At 39.1% G+C, this 18,811-nt stretch overlaps 1 protein-coding gene across 2 annotated transcripts; it reads right to left on the bottom strand.

Moving 5' to 3' along the window:
* Positions 1-2,304: 2,304 nt before the first annotated feature.
* On the bottom strand, positions 2,305-18,811 carry LOC119652943 (L-threonine ammonia-lyase). 2 transcript variants are annotated; one of them, XM_038057333.1, is made up of 8 exons: positions 18,611-18,811; positions 7,624-7,899; positions 7,484-7,554; positions 3,618-3,714; positions 3,200-3,553; positions 2,852-3,144; positions 2,517-2,739; positions 2,305-2,452 (listed from the first exon to the last, which is right to left on the bottom strand). In XM_038057333.1, exons 2-8 carry the CDS (start codon positions 7,885-7,887, stop codon positions 2,321-2,323), a joined length of 1,434 nt encoding a protein of 477 aa, XP_037913261.1. In that variant the 5' UTR covers positions 7,888-7,899; positions 18,611-18,811; the 3' UTR covers positions 2,305-2,320. The 2 variants fall into 2 exon arrangements, with proteins under 2 accessions (XP_037913261.1, XP_037913260.1); XM_038057332.1 differs by lacking the exon at positions 18,611-18,811 and adding an exon at positions 18,128-18,228.

The following is an 18,811-nucleotide window of genomic DNA, read 5'->3' as shown; positions in this document are numbered from 1 at the left end:
CACCCCTCGGTCTGATTGGCGAGAAGTAAGGCAAATTAAGCCGGGCTTGTTCAGAACTGCGGAACTACTGCACGTCATGTGTATAATGGAGAAACATCCTGAAAAGCATCGCCCCCTCTACATTGCATTCCTGGATTTAGAGAAAACCGTATTCGACAGAAACATATCTGGTATGTTCTGCAGCAACATCTAGCGCTCGAGGAATCCGTGCGCTACGGCGATCCAAAGAATAAAAGTCGAAATGAGCCAGATATACAGGGTGCGGCAGCACAACTTCCTTTTTTAAAATGCGCATAGCGGAGCGCTAGTGATCTCGTTCAAGAGGGGATACTGTAAAGTTTTGTCCCGGCACGGTTCAGTCGCCATCATGTGTTGGAATAGTGAGGAGCGTGCCTTTGCCGTTGAGGTTTACTTTTCAAGCGGATGTTCGGTTATTGCAACACAGCGTGCATTTCGGAATCGCTTTAATTTAGCCCCGTTGGCTCCCGTCCCAGACCGCAAATCAATTGTTACATGGGTCACTACATTCAGACAAACTGCAAGTGCGACAAAAGGAAGAACTGGAGTCCCTCGGCCCGTTAGATCACCTGAGAACATTGAAGCAGTGAGAGCGTCAATGTTGCGATCGCCACGGCGTTCTGCGCGCAAACACGCATCTGCCCTTCGACTATCCAATCGTTCTGTGAGAAAAATTCTTCGTGATGATCTTCATTTTCATCCCTATAAGATGGCGATAGTGCAGGAACTTTCAGAACGTGACTTCAATTCTCGGATGAACGCGTGTGAGATTCTTCTTGATGTCGTTCCCGAGGGTGCTATTGTTTTTTTTAGCGATGAAGCCCATTTTCATTTGTGTGGGTCGGTTAACAAACAAAACACACGCTACTGGGCTGACACCAACCCTCGAGAATTGCATCAAAAGCCTTTGCATTCACCCAAAGTCACAGTGTGGTGTGCAATTTCCTCAGCTGGAATTGTTGGTCCCTGGTTTTTTGAGGAAAATGAGGTTGCAGTGACAGTGAATTCGGACCGGTATGTAAACATGCTACAGAATTTTTTTTCCCACGACTAGAAACTTTGGATTTGGGGGACACTTGGTTCCAACAAGATGGTGCAACAGCACACACTTCAAGAGCATCGATAGCTGTTTTGAGGGAACACTTTCCAGAGCGCCTTATCTCAATTAGAGGCGATTTGGAATGGCCGGCACGCTCTCCCGATTTGTCCCCTTGTGATTTTTTTCTATGGGGTTTTTTGAAATCCCGTGTTTATGTGAACCATCCAAGAACCCTACAAGATTTGAAGACCAACATCCAAGAAGAAATTGCCAACATAACACCTGCTATGCTAACAAGAGTCATGACAAACGCCAGAAATCGGTTTACGCAATGTATGGAGAATGGAGGACGTCACCTAACAGATTTGATCTTCAAAACAATGTAAATAAAAACTTTAGACATGTACCTACATTATAAAAAATAAATAAATATTTTCCGATGCATACAATAGTTTTTATTGAGTTTTGAAAAATTAAGTTAAGCTGCCGCACCCTGTATCAAAATCGCTACGTATCTGTGTCTGCTCATCAAGAAAGTGGTTTATGCAGATATATTTTCCTAGCTTCTCATAGCAAAGGTAATCCTGTGCAACTTGTCCAGAAGTGGAATGATCAACTTATGCAGCACGGCCTGAAACTAAATCTGAATAAAATTGAATTTTTAATGACCGACCCCCATTGAAAAAGGCACTGTCTCTGTCAGTGATAGCGACCTGCCCAGGACTGCGCGATTTAGATATCTCGGATAAAGACTGTCAAATAATGGTGAACTGCGTTATGGAATTGCTTCACGCATCAGTACAACTTGCAACTGGTGGTGTTTCACAAATGGCGTTCTTTGTAATTGACACCCTCTATGGTTCCTAGTGCTGGCTGAATATAAAAGACAATGAACACACCTCGCGGTAATGGAGGCTAAGATGGGTACATCCACTATCCACGTTCGATAAGTGGTTACAATGATCGTGGGAAAATTGAAAGAGAGGTGTCTTCGATGGTATAGATATGTAAATTCTGCTGATGAGAACTCACTTGCCTTTGGTCTGAACATCAAAGTTGATGAAAGACGATCAGAAGGCCGGCCGAAACAATATTGACTTTTGAGACCCTCTCGACTCCATCCAGATCATCTCTATGACTAACCAAACGGCAATCAAGATGAGCATACCAATTGCTTCTAAACGGAACAAAGAATGAAGAAAAAGGGGAAGAAAGGAAAGGAAAGGAAATGAAAAACGAACACTTTCTAATTTAACATATGCTTTATTCATTCATTTCATAACCTGGTATCGCCATTGGTGAGTCAATAAACCTAACCTGTGCATATCTTTCTTTCAGGGTCTTCCGTAATTCCACGCTATGCTCCCAATCTCTTGTTTCACATACAACTTTCACCTGAAATTTAATATATATAGCAGGCATGTTCTCCATTACTAACATAAATAAGCAATTTTAGTACCTCTACACTGAATATATCATGTAACCAGGCTCGTTCGTGCATAATGTCCTTTACCGATACTCCCAACTCAGCTAACAGTTTACATAAGTCAGCAATACCACCAGGTCTATCACTTACAGTTACATTGAAACGTAAGAGACGACCTTCGGCAGCCAAGCCACGTTCCAAACATCGACCAAAAACAGTTGTATCGATATTACCACCGCATAATAGTGAAACGACCCTTTAAGTATAAAAAAATTAATGAATGTACGTTCACTAGGACCAAGGGATTATGGAAAGGACGTAAAAATCGTAGTTGGAGATACAAGTTTATAAAGTAAACTCAAACTCACTTTTTCCCTTTGAACTCATTCAGATGTCCTGATAGAATAGCTGCAAGTCCCGCAGCCCCAGCTCCTTCTACAACACATTTTTCCAGTTCAACCAATCTCAAAATAGACAACGCAATCCAAGCTTCTTTAACGACCACCATTTTATCCAAAAGCGGGAGAGCTGTCACATACGCGTTATATCCACATGTGGGGACCGCTAAACCATCGGCGAGTGTACTCTCTATTGGAGTATATATAGGACCACCATTTTCCATAGCACGTGTAAAACTTTGACACCTTTCTGATTCAACACCCTAAAAACAAAGATAGCATAAAATCTAAATTTAGCAAATTAAAAGTAAGAATTACTATTATCTTCGTCTTCGGCGATAGACTTTTTATGGCCGTTGCAATACCTGCGAGTAATCCACCACCACCCACAGGAATAATAACTGCATCCGGTTCAGAAACTTGTTCTAGAATTTCTAAACCAATAGTTCCTTGACCAGCCATAATGTGGGGATGGTCATAACCGTTTATGTAAGTTAGACCTTCTTCTTTAGACATACGTAAAGCAATCCTTTTAGCTTCAGCCATATCCTTTCCCTCGACTACAACTCGAGCGCCGTAGCTACGACATTTTTGAATTTTCATAAGTGTGGCTGCTTCAGGCATAACCACGGTGACTGGAATATTCAATTTGTAACCGTGATAACTTAAACCCTAGAATTAGAAATAATTTAACAATGCCTGGACATGAGAAGCGAATTGAATATTGTAATAAAACCTGAGCATGATTTCCAAGCGAGGCTGATATCACCCCTTTGTTTTTTTGCGCCTCGGGCAACTTGAGCAGGGCATAACGTGCTCCGCGTTCTTTGAAACTGGAATGAAAAATTATAAAAACATACTTCTTGAGGATTGCTGGAATTAAAGCTAAAAAATGAACAATTATAATTTTACTTATTTTTGTCGTAATAAAACTAGCCATTACAATATCTAGCAGAAATTCAGTCTACATGTCTCGAACCCCAGACTCCCCACTTTTGCCGACATCAAAACTAAGATCTGCTTGAGGAAGTTCCAATCAAGATATTTGAATTTAGATACACAATACACAAACTTTGTAGTTTCCATATGTTTAGCAAATTTCATTTTAATCGATGCGGAGAAAGGTGCATGCGATGGATAGACAGGCCCAGGGAAAACCAATCCCTTCCCACACCCCTTTGGAAGAGTCTCACCGACGGAGGAGACCGGTCAAGCGTCAAGAGGGAAACGCAGGTGATACCCCTTCATGACAAGAGGACAGGCATGAAGGCAGGAATACGGAGAGTAACGGAATGATATCAATGAGCCCTTATTGTCCGGACAAGCTTTTAAGAAGAAAAAAGTCCTTTCACCGAGGAAAGCTGATCCATGCCTTGACTTTGGCCATTTTACTGAAGTAGAAAAGTTACAAAATGCGCGGAGATTGCACTGGAGATCCAAGATATTTGTTGCGCAAGGGGAAATACAATGGGGCGGACAACACTGTGCAGTGTCTCTCCGGCATATAGAAAAGAACTGACTCGTACGAATAAATGAGTTTGGTACAAATTAATTTCAAATACTGCCATTCAGCTTAATAGATGTCGTTACAAACTATTCGAGAGCCGAAAGTAGACCAATCTGCGAATCGTACCCAAATTAGGGTAGAGCTACTTATTTGAGGAATACGTCTGACAACGCCACCATTACAACAAAACAATACGAGAGGAAGCTATACAGTTTGGAGTTATATACCAAAGACTACAGCCCCTAAAATAAATTATCGACGAGTTTAAGGTATTGGTGTTGGAATGGGGAAACCAAATAACAAACGCCAGGGGCTAAATCCTCCTAATCGAGAGACAGAGTCGTAACCAACGTTGAATGCCTGTCCTTTTAATGGTAAAGAGTTAGACAGAATCATCAACCTAACATACGTTAGTACCTTACACTTGATCGAATTGTTCGCGAAGGAGAAGACCTTGTAAAACGCCGGAATGAAAGCTAGAACCCTAAGCACCGGAGAAAAAATACTAGAATTTTTCAGGTAGTCAAGAGAACTTCATATGGAGATTACCACAGGCAGCTGCGCCTTGATGCAAATACGAACACATGAAACCATTGCAAGTGACATGATCGCTGTGACAACTTCTTTTCTACATCAGACAGCGGATAGCGCACTTTATTCCAAAGGGCCGAGAAGGAACTATTGAAAATGTGTGGACGTATTTTAAATAACAAATCTGCGTGATTTGGCGGAATTAAGAACGAAGGCTTCAAGTTGACTCTTAAAACTATATGCATCAGCGTATTTGCATGGCACAAGAAGTGTTTTCGACCCAGTGTAAGACGCAAGTATTGGTTTCACCGTTTTTTCTACGATTTCTGGTGTTGTTGCTGTTTTTGAACGTCCTTGACGTGGATCGTCTTCAAGGCTTGTACGACCACGTCTAAATTCAGCAACCATCTTTATACTGTACTAATTGAAGGCAAAAAGTCCTTACACACTTTCAACATTCGTTCATAAATTTCCTTTGCTTTTAAACCTTCCGTAAATAAAAATTCAATCACTGCTCGATACTTGATTTTTCCCATTGTAAAAACTACTGTGACACGTCGATACTAAATGGCTTGTAAACACAGAATGAATTGACAGATTGAAATGAAATTTCACCTACGTTTATATGAAGAGTGTACCACTATAACAAAAAAAATAGGGCTAGCAGCAACGCCCTCTCTTATCAAACCGCAAAACTTATTGAATAACCTAGTAGCGAGGTAGACTGGGTTTCGACTAGCTTGCTCTACGGTCGATGCGATAACATTCGTTGTGGATCTAGCTCGGAAGGCCATGGCCGTAAGCAAGTTCCGTGCGGTGGTCACACTATGTGTCGGGAATGCTTTCAACCCAGCCAACTGGAGTTAAATTAAAGAAATTTTGGCTAAACTGGATATCCCCCAGTTAATCAAAAGTTACCTCTCGAAACGGGTTATCTGCTACGAAATAAACGACGTGCAGAAAGAGTACATCATGACCACAGGAATACCTCATGGAGTGCTTATCCTTCTCGTGCTAGAAGAAGTAATGTTGATTGACTTTGCAAATGGTCTGTCTGTAATTACAAAGCACTCCAAAGATGTGCTGTTTAAATGAAACCATCTATGCGATCAAATTATGAATGATGAAACTGGACTTTCAGAAGAGCAAAAGACAGACAGAGCTCTCATTACCAATGGCAGGAAGAACAATATGAGATTTGTTCGTAAAATACGCGCGTGAATGCGCGTCTTTAGTTGGTTTCAAGTGTTGCTAAGTTTGCGCAGATCCGCTGATGATAACTTCGCTTTTGTAATGCTAAACAACGTGGTTCTCAGTAAAATTCGGTTTTTTCGTCAGATTTATGGCGATTCCCAAGATTATGGCAACAAAGGCTAGTTCATCTCTAGCAAAATCTGCCTAACATCGGAGAACCAAAATATAATCCGAAGCTACTTATTGCTGGGCTCGTGAAATTTTGCTATATACGGTTGTTGTCTGGGCAGGAAGAGTAGACAGTGCTGTGAACCGGCGCAGGTTAAGTTCGCATACCTGGTAATCCTCGAGGGTGAGAAAGTATGTCCCACATAAGACAGCATCGGGTGAAGCAGTGTATGTCATCTTCATAGGAATGATCCTTGCTGATCTTCAAGCACTATCTCTAACAGAGAAAGAGGGCGAAAGTACCCGGCCATTTGAAATAAATGTCAACTTCTGAAAAACCACTGGGAGAGAGCGGTACATTAGATAGTAACAATGGTGCAATAATTGCGAAGAGGACCGCTAGACCCAGACACTGACTCCATGTATTGACGAATGGGTCGAGCGAAAACAGTAGTTTCATACAGAACACAGTAGTTATAAAAATATTTACATCGCTTTTGTACGACTTTTTCAACTGTTCCAAACGCGCTATGTCCGAGGAGAAGCTAGTTAAGTAGCACTTAAAGGTAGTTAGCAGAGCTTATAACCTCGTAGAGGAGATGCTGAGGTCAGAAGCAAATTGGAACGTAGGAAATGTAACAACAGCCGCGATACAAAAGAAGCTGGAGCAGCGTCTTTCTAAGGGCTCTTAAAAAATCTATTTATCAATCAGCTAGGACAATTTCACATGCGTAAATAAAATTGGGAACATACGTAAAAGCAAGACATGGGCAGTCATAACAAATCTATCATGAAGACTGTTCTACGGCGCACAAATATTTGGTTTCATTGACCTAAATTTTACGTTTTCAAGGCTATGTTAACTAAAGAACAAAAAATTATTTAAAAAATTATCAACTTCCCTCTAACATCTTTGCTTTTTTGGAAAGAGATAATAAAGTGGGCGTGGGGGCCCCCTTACCAAATTGCCAATGCAAAATAAGTCCAAGGTTAACTTTTAATGTCATAATAAATATTTTTGTAAAATTAAAATTTGACGTAATTCGCGTTGATATCAACACTTAGCACTTTTCATTTCATCGTACAGTGATCCTGTTATCACCATGCTGTAACTTTCTTAAGAGAGATAGGAAATAAAACTTGTTTACAAAAACTGTTTACAATTTATATATAGTTAATACTAAAATAAAGTATAAACTAACCTTCCTGTAAATTGGAGGAACTCTTCCTTTAGGTACAATTCCATGCCAATTTCATCTGAGATATGGGACCTCTATATCAAGTACGTTAAAAAATTAAATAGACTTCATCGATTCTGAATCAAATCAAGTTTATTACTTACAGGACAAGGCGTCTCCACGATTCCACCTTTTATTAAAAACGCCGCTGAGGTAACATCATGAAAGGATATCTTTTGAGGACTCTCGGCATTACAAAATGGATCTAGAACTTCCTCACTCTCGAAGGAATCAGGAATTTGATCTCGATTGCTTGTATGTTCTCCGTTCTGATGAACATCTTTAAGTTCGTCATTTCCATTTAACCGAGAGATTTTGCTCTCTGTGGTGGTGGTATACTTGTTGTTACTATTAAGTATTGGCGGCATTTTAATGAATCTCTGAAAATTAAAAATAAGTCTTCACATGAAAATGATTCCCACCAGAGTTCATAGCATTTAGCACTATTTTATATATATTTACAATTATTATCAATTAGGACAACGGTTGCCAGAAAAGGTGCATCCACCTATATGTGAAGATAAAAAGGAGTCGATTTTAAGTGGGGCCCGAATTCAACGTACACACATATATCCAACGTAGTATTTTTGGGTGCATCCTTATTTCTTTCTTGGTATGGACCTGCAAATCATGAAAACCGTTCTAGCCTTCTATAAGATGTATATATTTCCAAAGGGCGTCTTCCAAGGTAGGTTTCGATCTAGCGTAATTCTCTAGTATTTAACGTGCTATTTGGTCACACAGTACTTAATTGGAGCCTACACATCCCATCCATTCTCAGCCTTACCATCCTACACTTGTTCCTAGTAATGCTCTGTGGCAATTGGATTCCATCCAATATAGTGTCCTCGTATTTATCTCTACAGATCAATACTACGAAGGGAGGGACGGTTATCGACGACCTGGCGGAATGGTGGTCACTTCCTTTTACCTACACTAATGAAGGAACTGAGAGTATAATTACCAAATGGTACGCTCACCATATTGTAAGTGATAGTCGATCAGGAAGGGCAATCCGATAGAAAAGTGCAAGTATGAGGAAAATACATAGAATGATTAAACTCCCTACCAAGCAAGGAAAAACTGAAACCAATTTGGTGAAGATGTCACCTACGTATGGGCACTCTTGCCCAGGGAATACCATAGTGTACAAATGGCATATTCTTTTCAAGCAAGGCAGAGATTCATTGAAAGACAATCCTGGCCGGAGCGTCCCCTAAAGGTTGCCATTGAAGAAAGTTGAAAACTTGATAATGAAAGACGCGGAAATTTACACTCCCCTTTACTCACTGCATTCAAAGGGTTTCACAGTTCCCACCTTTCTACCAAAGTTTGTCCCGATAGAGGAATTGGGTGCGACAGACAGACAGACATTTTCAACAAAACCTTAAGAAGGTGCCTGTGTATTTCTTTCATAAAAACGTTTAAGTGGACATTTGTCCCATTGTACCGAGCAAGTAATATATGCATATATTATGTGATTTTGGCATTCAAAGTCTTGAATTTGCAGAGAAGCAACAACTTTGACTTATTATAACTTTGTTAGTGATGGTGTGATTTGGTACGATCATGCTCTATGTTATTGCCTATATTGCTGCAAAATTTCATGATTCTGGGATGAACTTAAGGAAGGTTTTGCAGTCAATTGCTAAAAATTATAGTAACATACTTTATTATTATCAACTTTATTTGAATATGGAAAGTATTTCCGAGCCTAGGCTTCATTTTTTCCAGATTTTTTGGTTGGGTAGTTGCTGAGAATGGGATCGTGAAAGAAATCATCACTTTCGACCCCCGCATTCCCCACATCCCCAACAAATGTCAAAACTAAGACCAACTTCGGGACCACATGACTATATTTGGTGAAAAAAATGTACACCCCCCTTTTGCATATATGGGAAGCCCCCCTTAAATTCGACGTAGAATTATGTAAATCACTATATGCGTGAGCTTTCACAGTGCTCACAATTTGGTGTAATTTGGTTTGTTTTACACAAAACTTTAAAAAAGAACTCAGGTGGAAAGAAATTTTTTGCCCGAGGGAATAAATATACTTTTTGAAAGATGTGCAAAATGTATTCCGACCACGAGAAAATATATTTAAAATTCTGGGAAATTATCTCCCCCCACCCTCGTATATCATCACCGTAACCCTGGACCTTTACTACAATACCTTTAGACTGCAACAGTTTTTGATTAGTGGAAAAAAGACTAAATGCCGAATAAAGAGTTTTTTTGCTATATACCAGTATTTCGAGGACTAGCTGTTCTCTTCAGGACCCGGAAAAACTATATACATAACAGAAGAAATGTCTATTGATCTATTGTTTGCAGTAGACAATGCAGGCTCTGGGTCTGAATGAAAGCAGTTAAAAAAAACTCTTTTTTTATTTAAATACTAGGGCGTCAATCTTAGTCAACACGGTAAGGCGTCTTGCATTCAATACGATGTCGCCGTGCCATCTCTGGGGGTTTCTGCAATACACTGCAGATGTCGATTGAGCTCAGCTGTTCGCAAGATTTATCTTTTACCTTCAATGCATCACAGAGAGGTCGATAACTACTCGATACAAATACCTGTAGCGTGGCTGTCGATGACTATATCGCCATTACTGGTGATCTCGCTGGTCATGTTTGGACGAACATGATGGCAGCAACAGGTACCGTTTGGAACACGCAATGAGTATGGGGAGTATGTCGTATATAACTTGTTAAATGTTAGCCTCATTTTATTTAGGGGGAAAAGTAAAACGTCAATCGAATCGACTGTATTCTTACAAGACTTAGCCATTTTCTCACCTTCACTTATCAAGCCGATCGCTATGAGACCATGGTACCTCAAAATCGGTCATTGATTTCTGTCTTGTGTATTAACCCACCTTTGAAACATCGTAAGGAGTGCACTTGATCGTCGCGAATGATTATTTCGCGGTAATATGACCATGCCATTTGAATGTCCCAGAAATAATCTCGGGGTTTCATTCATTAACCATGATACTTGCCTTTGAAATTACCGCGGCCAATTAGCAAATCTATAAAAATGCGTACCGTGAAGTAAAAATGGCAATCATCAATCAACATGGCACCTGCGCTCTGAAGAGCGAAAAACTGAGACCTAAAACTCTAGCTCAATGAGTTCTTGATTCGCGTTACTGAAAGGGGTGGAAGACCATCTGACTCGCAAGACAGTACGACCGCTTCAATATGAAAAAAGAAAGGCAATCCAGGAAAATATTCAAATTACTGACCGATTCGGTTGCAAATCCATACTGTGAGAATTTCGGAAGTGACCATGAACTAGCATCGCCCTCCTCACATTGCACTGCTAGATCGAGAGGAGATCCCTGACCGTGCCACACAAATTTATCTGGTATACATTGCATCAACACCTAGCGCCAGAGGAACTCATGCGATGGGTTGAACGGTTCTACCGCGATCCGAATCAAAATCCGTTCGTGCCTCTGTTAGTGTACATAAAGAGAGCAACCTCTCGCCATTCCTCTTTGCCTTTTAATGGGTACTGTCATAGGGTCCAGCGCGCTGCAGATGACGTTTTCCGAATATCTGACAACAAATCCCATCTCATGGAACTTATCCAAAAGTAGAATGAACGCCTCACGCAATAAGTCTGAGACTGAATCTAAATAAAACGGTTTCTGACCTACATTGCGGTTGTACGTCTATTACTAAAGTCATCTACACTACCAGTGTCATCTCCACCGACCTCCCGATAACTGATCGATTTAGATATCATGGAACACTGCTCTCAACCATAGGTAAACTGCGCTATCCCTTCATACGCAGTGCATCGATCGTGGTGTTTATAGTTTGCCGTAATCTATGGTCCCGAATGCTAGCCCGCCACGAAGGGCTATGAACACCGCCTTGCGCCAACGGCGACGAAAACTTATTTGTTGGATCAGTGGCGCAACACTCCATGACCACATTCGAAATGAGAACACCTGCGACACGTATTGGGTTTCACCCATCTGGCCTGTAATGTCTGATCTGGTCATGTAATCCACATTATTGAAGACTGGCTTAAACAACGAAGTCGATAGGAAACGACCTAAGGGTCAACCGATATAACGACTGTTTGATATGTTGGATGGTGATTTGCGAGCCTCCCAACTTGATCGAGACCAGGTCTACGACTGAGGAAAATACGAATGTAATCTAAACCAGCTGATCCGCTATAAAGATTAAAGAAGAAAAAAATCAAGCTGTCTATTATTATCAAACTAAGATTCTTTAGATCTGAATTTTGCTTACCCAGTTTTGATATTACAAAATTTAGGGAAATCTTCCTTCTACAATGTTTTATTGTTTAGAGAGATTATCGCACAGGTATGTGTGGAATGATCACTACCTTCCACTTTTAAAAATCTATTGGTAACACCGTTTGTAACAAAAAAAATCAAGAATGTTCTAAATTTTCAAAGGATCGGAAAGTATACCAACAAAATCTGGATTTTGAAGTAACTTGCAAGCTAGTATACAGACTCATCAACGCAGTTCTTAATATCGAATCCCGAAAGGCACACTTCGAATAAGGAGGTTCAAACTTTGACTCAATTCTAAAAGTTTTATGGGCCGAAAACGCTACGGGGAAATGAGGAGGATTTTGGTAACACATTTAATTGTTCAGATGTATGTAGAAAGTGAGATGCCACGAAATCACTGAGCACCTACTCTCACTTTTTTCACTACCTTGAATCTCGAATTGCTTATCGTATTTTGCGTCTTCTTGGCTAAGAGTTGAAATTGCCGCCAAATATAAATTTAAAATTCAAAAGCTTAGAGAGACTCTAGCTTAATCATATGTCGGCAGGCAATATATAACTGCTGCTTTCAGATAATTATTGTTAGGATGAGCTACAGTTGCTAATTGGAATCTGTTCACAACATCATGGTACATGCTTATTCTAAGTGATACCACTCTCCCTTTGTGGATGGGTGTAGAGTGGGATAGTACACAGAATTCAAAATATTTATATTGTGACTGCTTGGTGATACGGTTTTCAGAATTAATATTCACAACATTGAATAATACTGATAATATATCAATGTCCATTTGCTTCCCACGTTCCTGCCCTCAGCACATCAGTCAATTATTTTAATTTGTAGTAATATATACAATAATACTTTTTCCTTCTTATCTATACAGTTTCGTCATGTATATTTTTAACTGTTTTGTCTTAAATATTAGGTATATGTAATATAAGCGAACAAAATTCTTAAACGGAATATTCCTCCTTCATCCACCGGTTCCTAAGAAGATGCGTTTTCGTCTTTGACCAAAAATCACTGGTTTCCTACAAACTCTATTTGACGCATTAATTGGTAGCATAGCTTTAAGTATTTGTACCATTCTAATTCCACTGAATACAACAGGCCATCTTTTTTGGGAAAATGCTTCGACTCCCTTCAGAACTTCCCTAGAAGCCTATACGGTCCCCATACATTCGTCAACTTTTCTGATATATAGAAGTGCATTCCTCTTAATGATATAGTCAACAGTGGAATTCTCGCCTTTTTTGTGGACAGCACATCCACTGGTACTTGTTTTTCTTATCAACACGGCTTGAACACACGCGCAGACCTTCGTTCGAAACTGTCTCAGAGAAGAGTACTATGTTGAAATGTCGTTTTCATGAGTGATAGTAGTGATCATTTTCCAGCATAGAAAGAACATTGATGCCGAATAAGTTCAGCTCGATGGTGACATTTTAGGGCAAGCATTCCCACATTTTGGGCAAAATGGAGAAGTCAGATTTAGTGCCACTAATGCGTTGAGTGATTTTAAACTATAAACTCTACCCCTACTTTTAATCATTTTTCAGGAACCAATGGATCACATTTTCAGAGTTGTCAAAATCTTTCTACTTTAATTAGCTTTATTACTTGAAAATGGCGCTTTTTCGCCCAAAATTTTCGTTTTGAGGATATTAGTGTTTTCAGCTCCATTTCTCACGGACATTTTATTAAGCTTTGTAATGCAGGAACACAAATAATGGTGATTTTAGTAATTAGTGGGACTTTCCTTTTAATTTATTACATAAAAAGAGCACACCATCAATCCATAAGTATGCCTTGATACTCAACCGAGTCGATTTTTAACAATGGGAATACTCACTCGATCTTACCTATTTGCCATAAGCAAGTCAAAACAATTACCGAACTACCTCCGAAATTGCGTCGCGAAAAACACTTAGGATTCTTTCTCAAATCCATTCAGTACTGATTGAAGGCCCGTTGGTCACTGAATAGCATCTCATAATGAAGACAAATCAAAAAAATTAAAAAAATCGTTATTACTGCTACCATGTTCCAAGCTTGTTTCTCACAAACTCGAACTCATTGAAATCGGTTTACTGTCTATCTGTCTGTCTGTCTATCTCTCTGAGAACTTTTCTCATAAACGGTTATACCTTAAAGAGGGGACCTTAAGAGGGCGTCAAATATAGCCACATGGGATGTCAAAAGAAATATCTCAATTAGTACTCTCTGAACATATTAGTTTCGGCATTGCTTGTAGACGGGAGGAGTACGCAGGTCCGAAAAGGGTCAATCCCTTTAAGGGTCCGTTCTCAGAAACTAGCAACCCGAAAAAACTGAAAAGAATTGCGGTGGTCCGCGCATATGGCATCTAACTGCGAAATACTCTCCTTTATAATATGCACTCAAATAAAGTTAATAAAAGTATATTAGCATAAATTTCACTTTATCCTAGATCCGAAAATCGCAGTAATATAGGTTTTAATGAGAAGTAGCATAGGGGGTACGTGTACATACTACGAGTTATATATAAATTGAACCATCATGTACCCAAATATTTTCACATAAAATGAAACGCCGAGCCTCCGGTTTCCGACCTGTTTATGAATTGCCTTTCCACACAATGCGGACTTCAGGTTGGCAAAGCGTAGACGCAGCTTAGCAGAAATTATTTGACAGACGGGACTAGAACCCAATGAAATATTTAGATGCTCCACAATGGAAAGACTTGTATGACTTATATTCAAAGCTAAACGATAGATTTGAAGAATAGCGAAAATTTGCATAACAGTCTGTGTTTCTTCAGTTCTGCACATAGGAGTTGACAATCTTGTGATTTCGGCCGAGCTTCTTTGCAATGCAATACAATGCTTTAAGCCCGTCAATGACACGTTTTTCGTAATTGGATAATCCAACAGCACGTAGCGCATTAACTAAAACTCGTACGCTAACTAAAAAGTACGAAAATGTCAATGAATTGCAATAAAATATAATAGCTACGAAAAACACGTTAAATCGCAGATTGAGCGAAAAGCTTTAACACCCTCAAAATATAAATGTTAGCTTGCTATATATAAAGTAATAAAACTTTTTTTAAAAAAAAATACTGCTTATTTCAGGCCCTAATGAAGTTCTGGCGGGCTCCGCACGTTTTTGCATTTGTCGCAAACTCTAAACCTCCACAAGCGTTTGGCAGACCAAATATCACTATCCCAAGTTTGCGAATACGTTAGTGTTCCCCGTTATTTTCACTAATAACGGAAATCACTTCTATTGTGCGATCTAACAGAACTATCAAAGGCCGTTTTTGAAAGAAACAACTATCTTTTTTAAATTATCATCATTTTAAATTTCAACCAAATTCAACGGCACTGAAAAGCCCGCGCCATTGTGTGTGACGGTATAAGTTGCGGCAAGGACGGTGAAAAATTGTTTCGTGCCTTGCTGCACAAAGATTTCCGTGAAAACCCCGCTGAAAGCGTTTTTTGCTGTCCCAAAAGAATATATTCATAACAAGTGGACTGCCGCCACCCGACTAAATATCAATTTCTTTAGAATCAGGTTTAAATTTTAAGGATCATTTCAATATGAATTAACATTTTTTAAACTCGAACTCCAATTTTAATTGATAATATACGACTGCGTTCGAATTTTGCGCCACAATTATTCAAATTAAAATCAAGTCACAAGAGAAGAGATACCGCAGAAAATTCAACTGGCCCAAGGTTCAAATCTCGCTCAGTGCAAATCTAAATCGCCGCCCAGGTAAAGATGTCAGCATTTGCTATATACATAGTTTGTTACGATTACTGCCGAAACGTAAGGTAAATTGAAGGATTGTCCGTTCACGGAACAATTACCCACTTTTCTGTTAAAAACTGATTGTTTACTTTAAAAGTAAAAAGTAACGAACACTAAACCATACGCTTTCACGTAGATAAGATTCAAATTGCTCGCTCCGTAACGTCACATAAAATGTCAGCCAATCTCCGCGTTTTCTTTTTCGTTTTGTGCGAATTCAATTTGTAAAGCAAATAAAATTAATAAATGAGCGTTTGGAATTGGTTTTTTTTCAACGGATATGGTAATCGAGCAGATGAAACTACTACTTCGGCGTCAAAAGACAGTTATTTTCTAACGCGTGGATTTGTGCAAAAAAAAACCCGACTTTCAATCAGATCACCGCAAACGCTGGCAAACCTACATAACCCAAAACAAACATTCCATCCACACATCTGAATTTGCGATGGCTTGTTCAAGTTTGGCAAACAAGTGGATCCGGCGTCAAGATTTCATTAAATTTGGTCAATTAGTTTCTGAGGAATGGCCAAAAATATGGGTCGAACTAAAAGCATTTGGATCAATGTATGTTATCTTAGGCAACAATAACGCTACTATTCACCGCCACCAATGCAGATAGAAGAATGCGAATAACTCTCCAAACTGAAAACCTTTGTTTTTTAAAGTTTTGAGTAAAACAAAATCGGTTCGTTGTCTGCCTGTCCGTCTGTCTATCTGCCACACGCACTTTTCTCAGAAACAATTATACCGATTAACACAAAATTTGGTGAGAAAGTGGGAACGGTTACCGCCGCACATACAGTGAGTTATATCGTTGTACGTTAAGTTCAAGGGGGTAATCCCCATGTACGCAAAAGGAATGTACCCAATTTTTCCCGCCGAATATAGTCATCAAGATAATCATATCAAATGACAGGTCTCAATTAGTACTTTCCAAATTTTCACATTTACTGGAAAGACGGGGAGTGAGGGGTTAAAATGATACGGACTTATTGTCAGAAACTATCCAACCAGAAAATCTGGGGTAAATTCTGAAGCTGGCACTATAAGATCAGCATCCACCAATTTGATGAAAATCGTACTGTTAGTGACAAAGTTACCGTAGCTCGAATGTGTGTATTCCGTGCAAATTTATAAACACTAAAGTAACTTGTCTGACATTTTAAGGGGGTCATCCCGTGTGTCGAATTCGCGGAATCGAATTTTTTTGGTATCAATTATATCTAGATATAGAGTAGAAAATGTGGGCAAACTGATTTTTTGATATTCGGAGTCGTTCGGAAATTATAGTGTTAAACACGTGATAAGTCACATGCCAGATTTATGTTGATCGCCGTAATAAAGCTCGTATTTATCGATCCGAATGACGTTCGAATAACTTCGCTAAAAGGACAAGTATTGAAGTCAAGGCTGTACATGGATTAGGTATAGCAGATTAATGGTCAGTTAAGGTATTCAGAACATATTTCTAAGGTCCGCAAACTACATTGCGATTGATTCAGTAGTTTTTTTTATTCATTGAAAAAGTTGTGAAAAAACACCAAAATTCACAAAAAAAAAGTTTAACACGGCACCAAAAAGTTAGCTTTTAATATTTTTCAATAATCCTAGTTTGCGAACTGTAGTTAAGTCTGTACGTTAAAACGCCGTTCACTTTTTTTGTTTAAGATGATCACAGCGCCCTCTAGCGTGGCAGCATGAAAACACCTTTTTTGGAGATGGGTGTATAAATTGCCCTGTATTTCAATAACTAACTATGCGATCGGGGTGAAAAAATTATTATGCACACTCAAGATATTAATAAATCCATGGTGAAAAATTCGCGTATCTTTATCCAGTTCTTCACAAAAAAATTCTAAAAAAAGCCAAAAAACGGCTGTCACACGGGATGACTCCCTTAAATGAATATACGTTACAAACTACGTACAAATGGGGCTCTGCACTCAAATATACTTACACAAGAAATACACAAAACCATACCTGAAGTGTTGTTTGCTGTTAACCTTCTTTCTTCTCCTCTTTCCTAGAACCAGAATCGTTTAGGCAAAGTTCAAGAGCAAACAAATCCATATTTGCTATGATATTCAATATCTGATAGTACGTTAACCTCAGCAATGTGATCAAAACAAGGCTGTTTAGTGCAATTGTTCTAACAGTGCAGTTTTATGAGAGCCTATATAGGCTCGCAAGTCTGATACTATGCAACATTTTGAAAGGAAGCTGTAAAGCATGACACCTTCCAGTTGCTAACTATGCTATACAAGAGAAGTGTCGTCCATTTTAGAGTTATATGCAACAAAAGCAGCCGAAGAAGGCTCTAAATGTTTACAAACAAAATGTTAGATGGCCAAATAACGTGTTCTCTCTCTATAGATTATTACAGTTGAAGCTACATATTTCTTGCAAATGTAACTGCACCTTAAGAGCACTATTGGCTTTTCTGCATTATTAGCACTATAAAAGATACACGTGTTCCAGAGCCCCACTTTCTAAATTCTAAGTTAAGAAATATTTTATCCCGCTTTATACCGTAATACTCCAGCAATTTTCCAGGAAGAAATATGTACTTTGTACTTTGTCTGTATACATTTTATGGGCAACTTAAAACAATATCCGAATGGGATTCTCAGCTTAGCACTAACGCACATTTCCTCACAAATGTTCATTGTGGGTCGTTTCATACAAGTAAAAATATCGCCCCTATCATCATAAAGTTCGTCACCTTTTGCCCCCAAGCAATCAGAACAACATCCCAGCCCTATGTGATTTTGGCTAAAAAACTACATTTTCATATATGCCAATTATGAATCAAGAAAATTTGAAATTTGAAGCGATACGGTGCAGATTAGTGATCCTAATTCATCATAGAACTTTCGAATCAACACAATCAATTGTACTACTAAATGAAGTATTTCACCAAAAACGTAGTCAACACCTTCCTTTACTATAAGTAAGAAAGACGGTTATCGAATTTCGGACCGGGAGTAGCAGTGCTTCAAGAAAGGAACTCACCTATGGGATAAGTATTGATTGATTCTATATTTTATAATAAACACTTCCGCCTTTTTTCAACTGCGTAGTATGGAACTATTACACAAAATAAGTAATTTGTCAAAGAACTTATCACGAGTGAACTTTACTAAACAATCAGAAGTTCTGTGAAGTACTGCCGACTGGTGAATCTGATTGCAAATTATGGCTACATATGCTTCG

This window comes from Hermetia illucens, chromosome 3 (assembly GCF_905115235.1).
Source record: "Hermetia illucens chromosome 3, iHerIll2.2.curated.20191125, whole genome shotgun sequence".
Lineage (NCBI taxonomy): Eukaryota > Metazoa > Arthropoda > Insecta > Diptera > Stratiomyidae > Hermetia > Hermetia illucens.
The sequence above is the reverse complement of the archived record's forward strand: the minus strand, read 5'-3'. Positions and strand labels throughout refer to the sequence as shown.

Coding starts and splice junctions, on each gene's coding strand:
- LOC119652943 (XM_038057332.1), bottom strand. CDS start 18,187: ATGTATACAGACAAAGTACAAAGTACATATTTCTTCCTGGAAAATTGC. Junction 7,555..7,623: donor TCGTGGAGACGCCTTGTCCT/GTAAGTAATAAA, acceptor TACTTGATATAG/AGGTCCCATATCTCAGATGA. Junction 3,715..7,483: donor TTCCTCCAATTTACAGGAAG/GTTAGTTTATAC, acceptor TTTTCATTCCAG/TTTCAAAGAACGCGGAGCAC.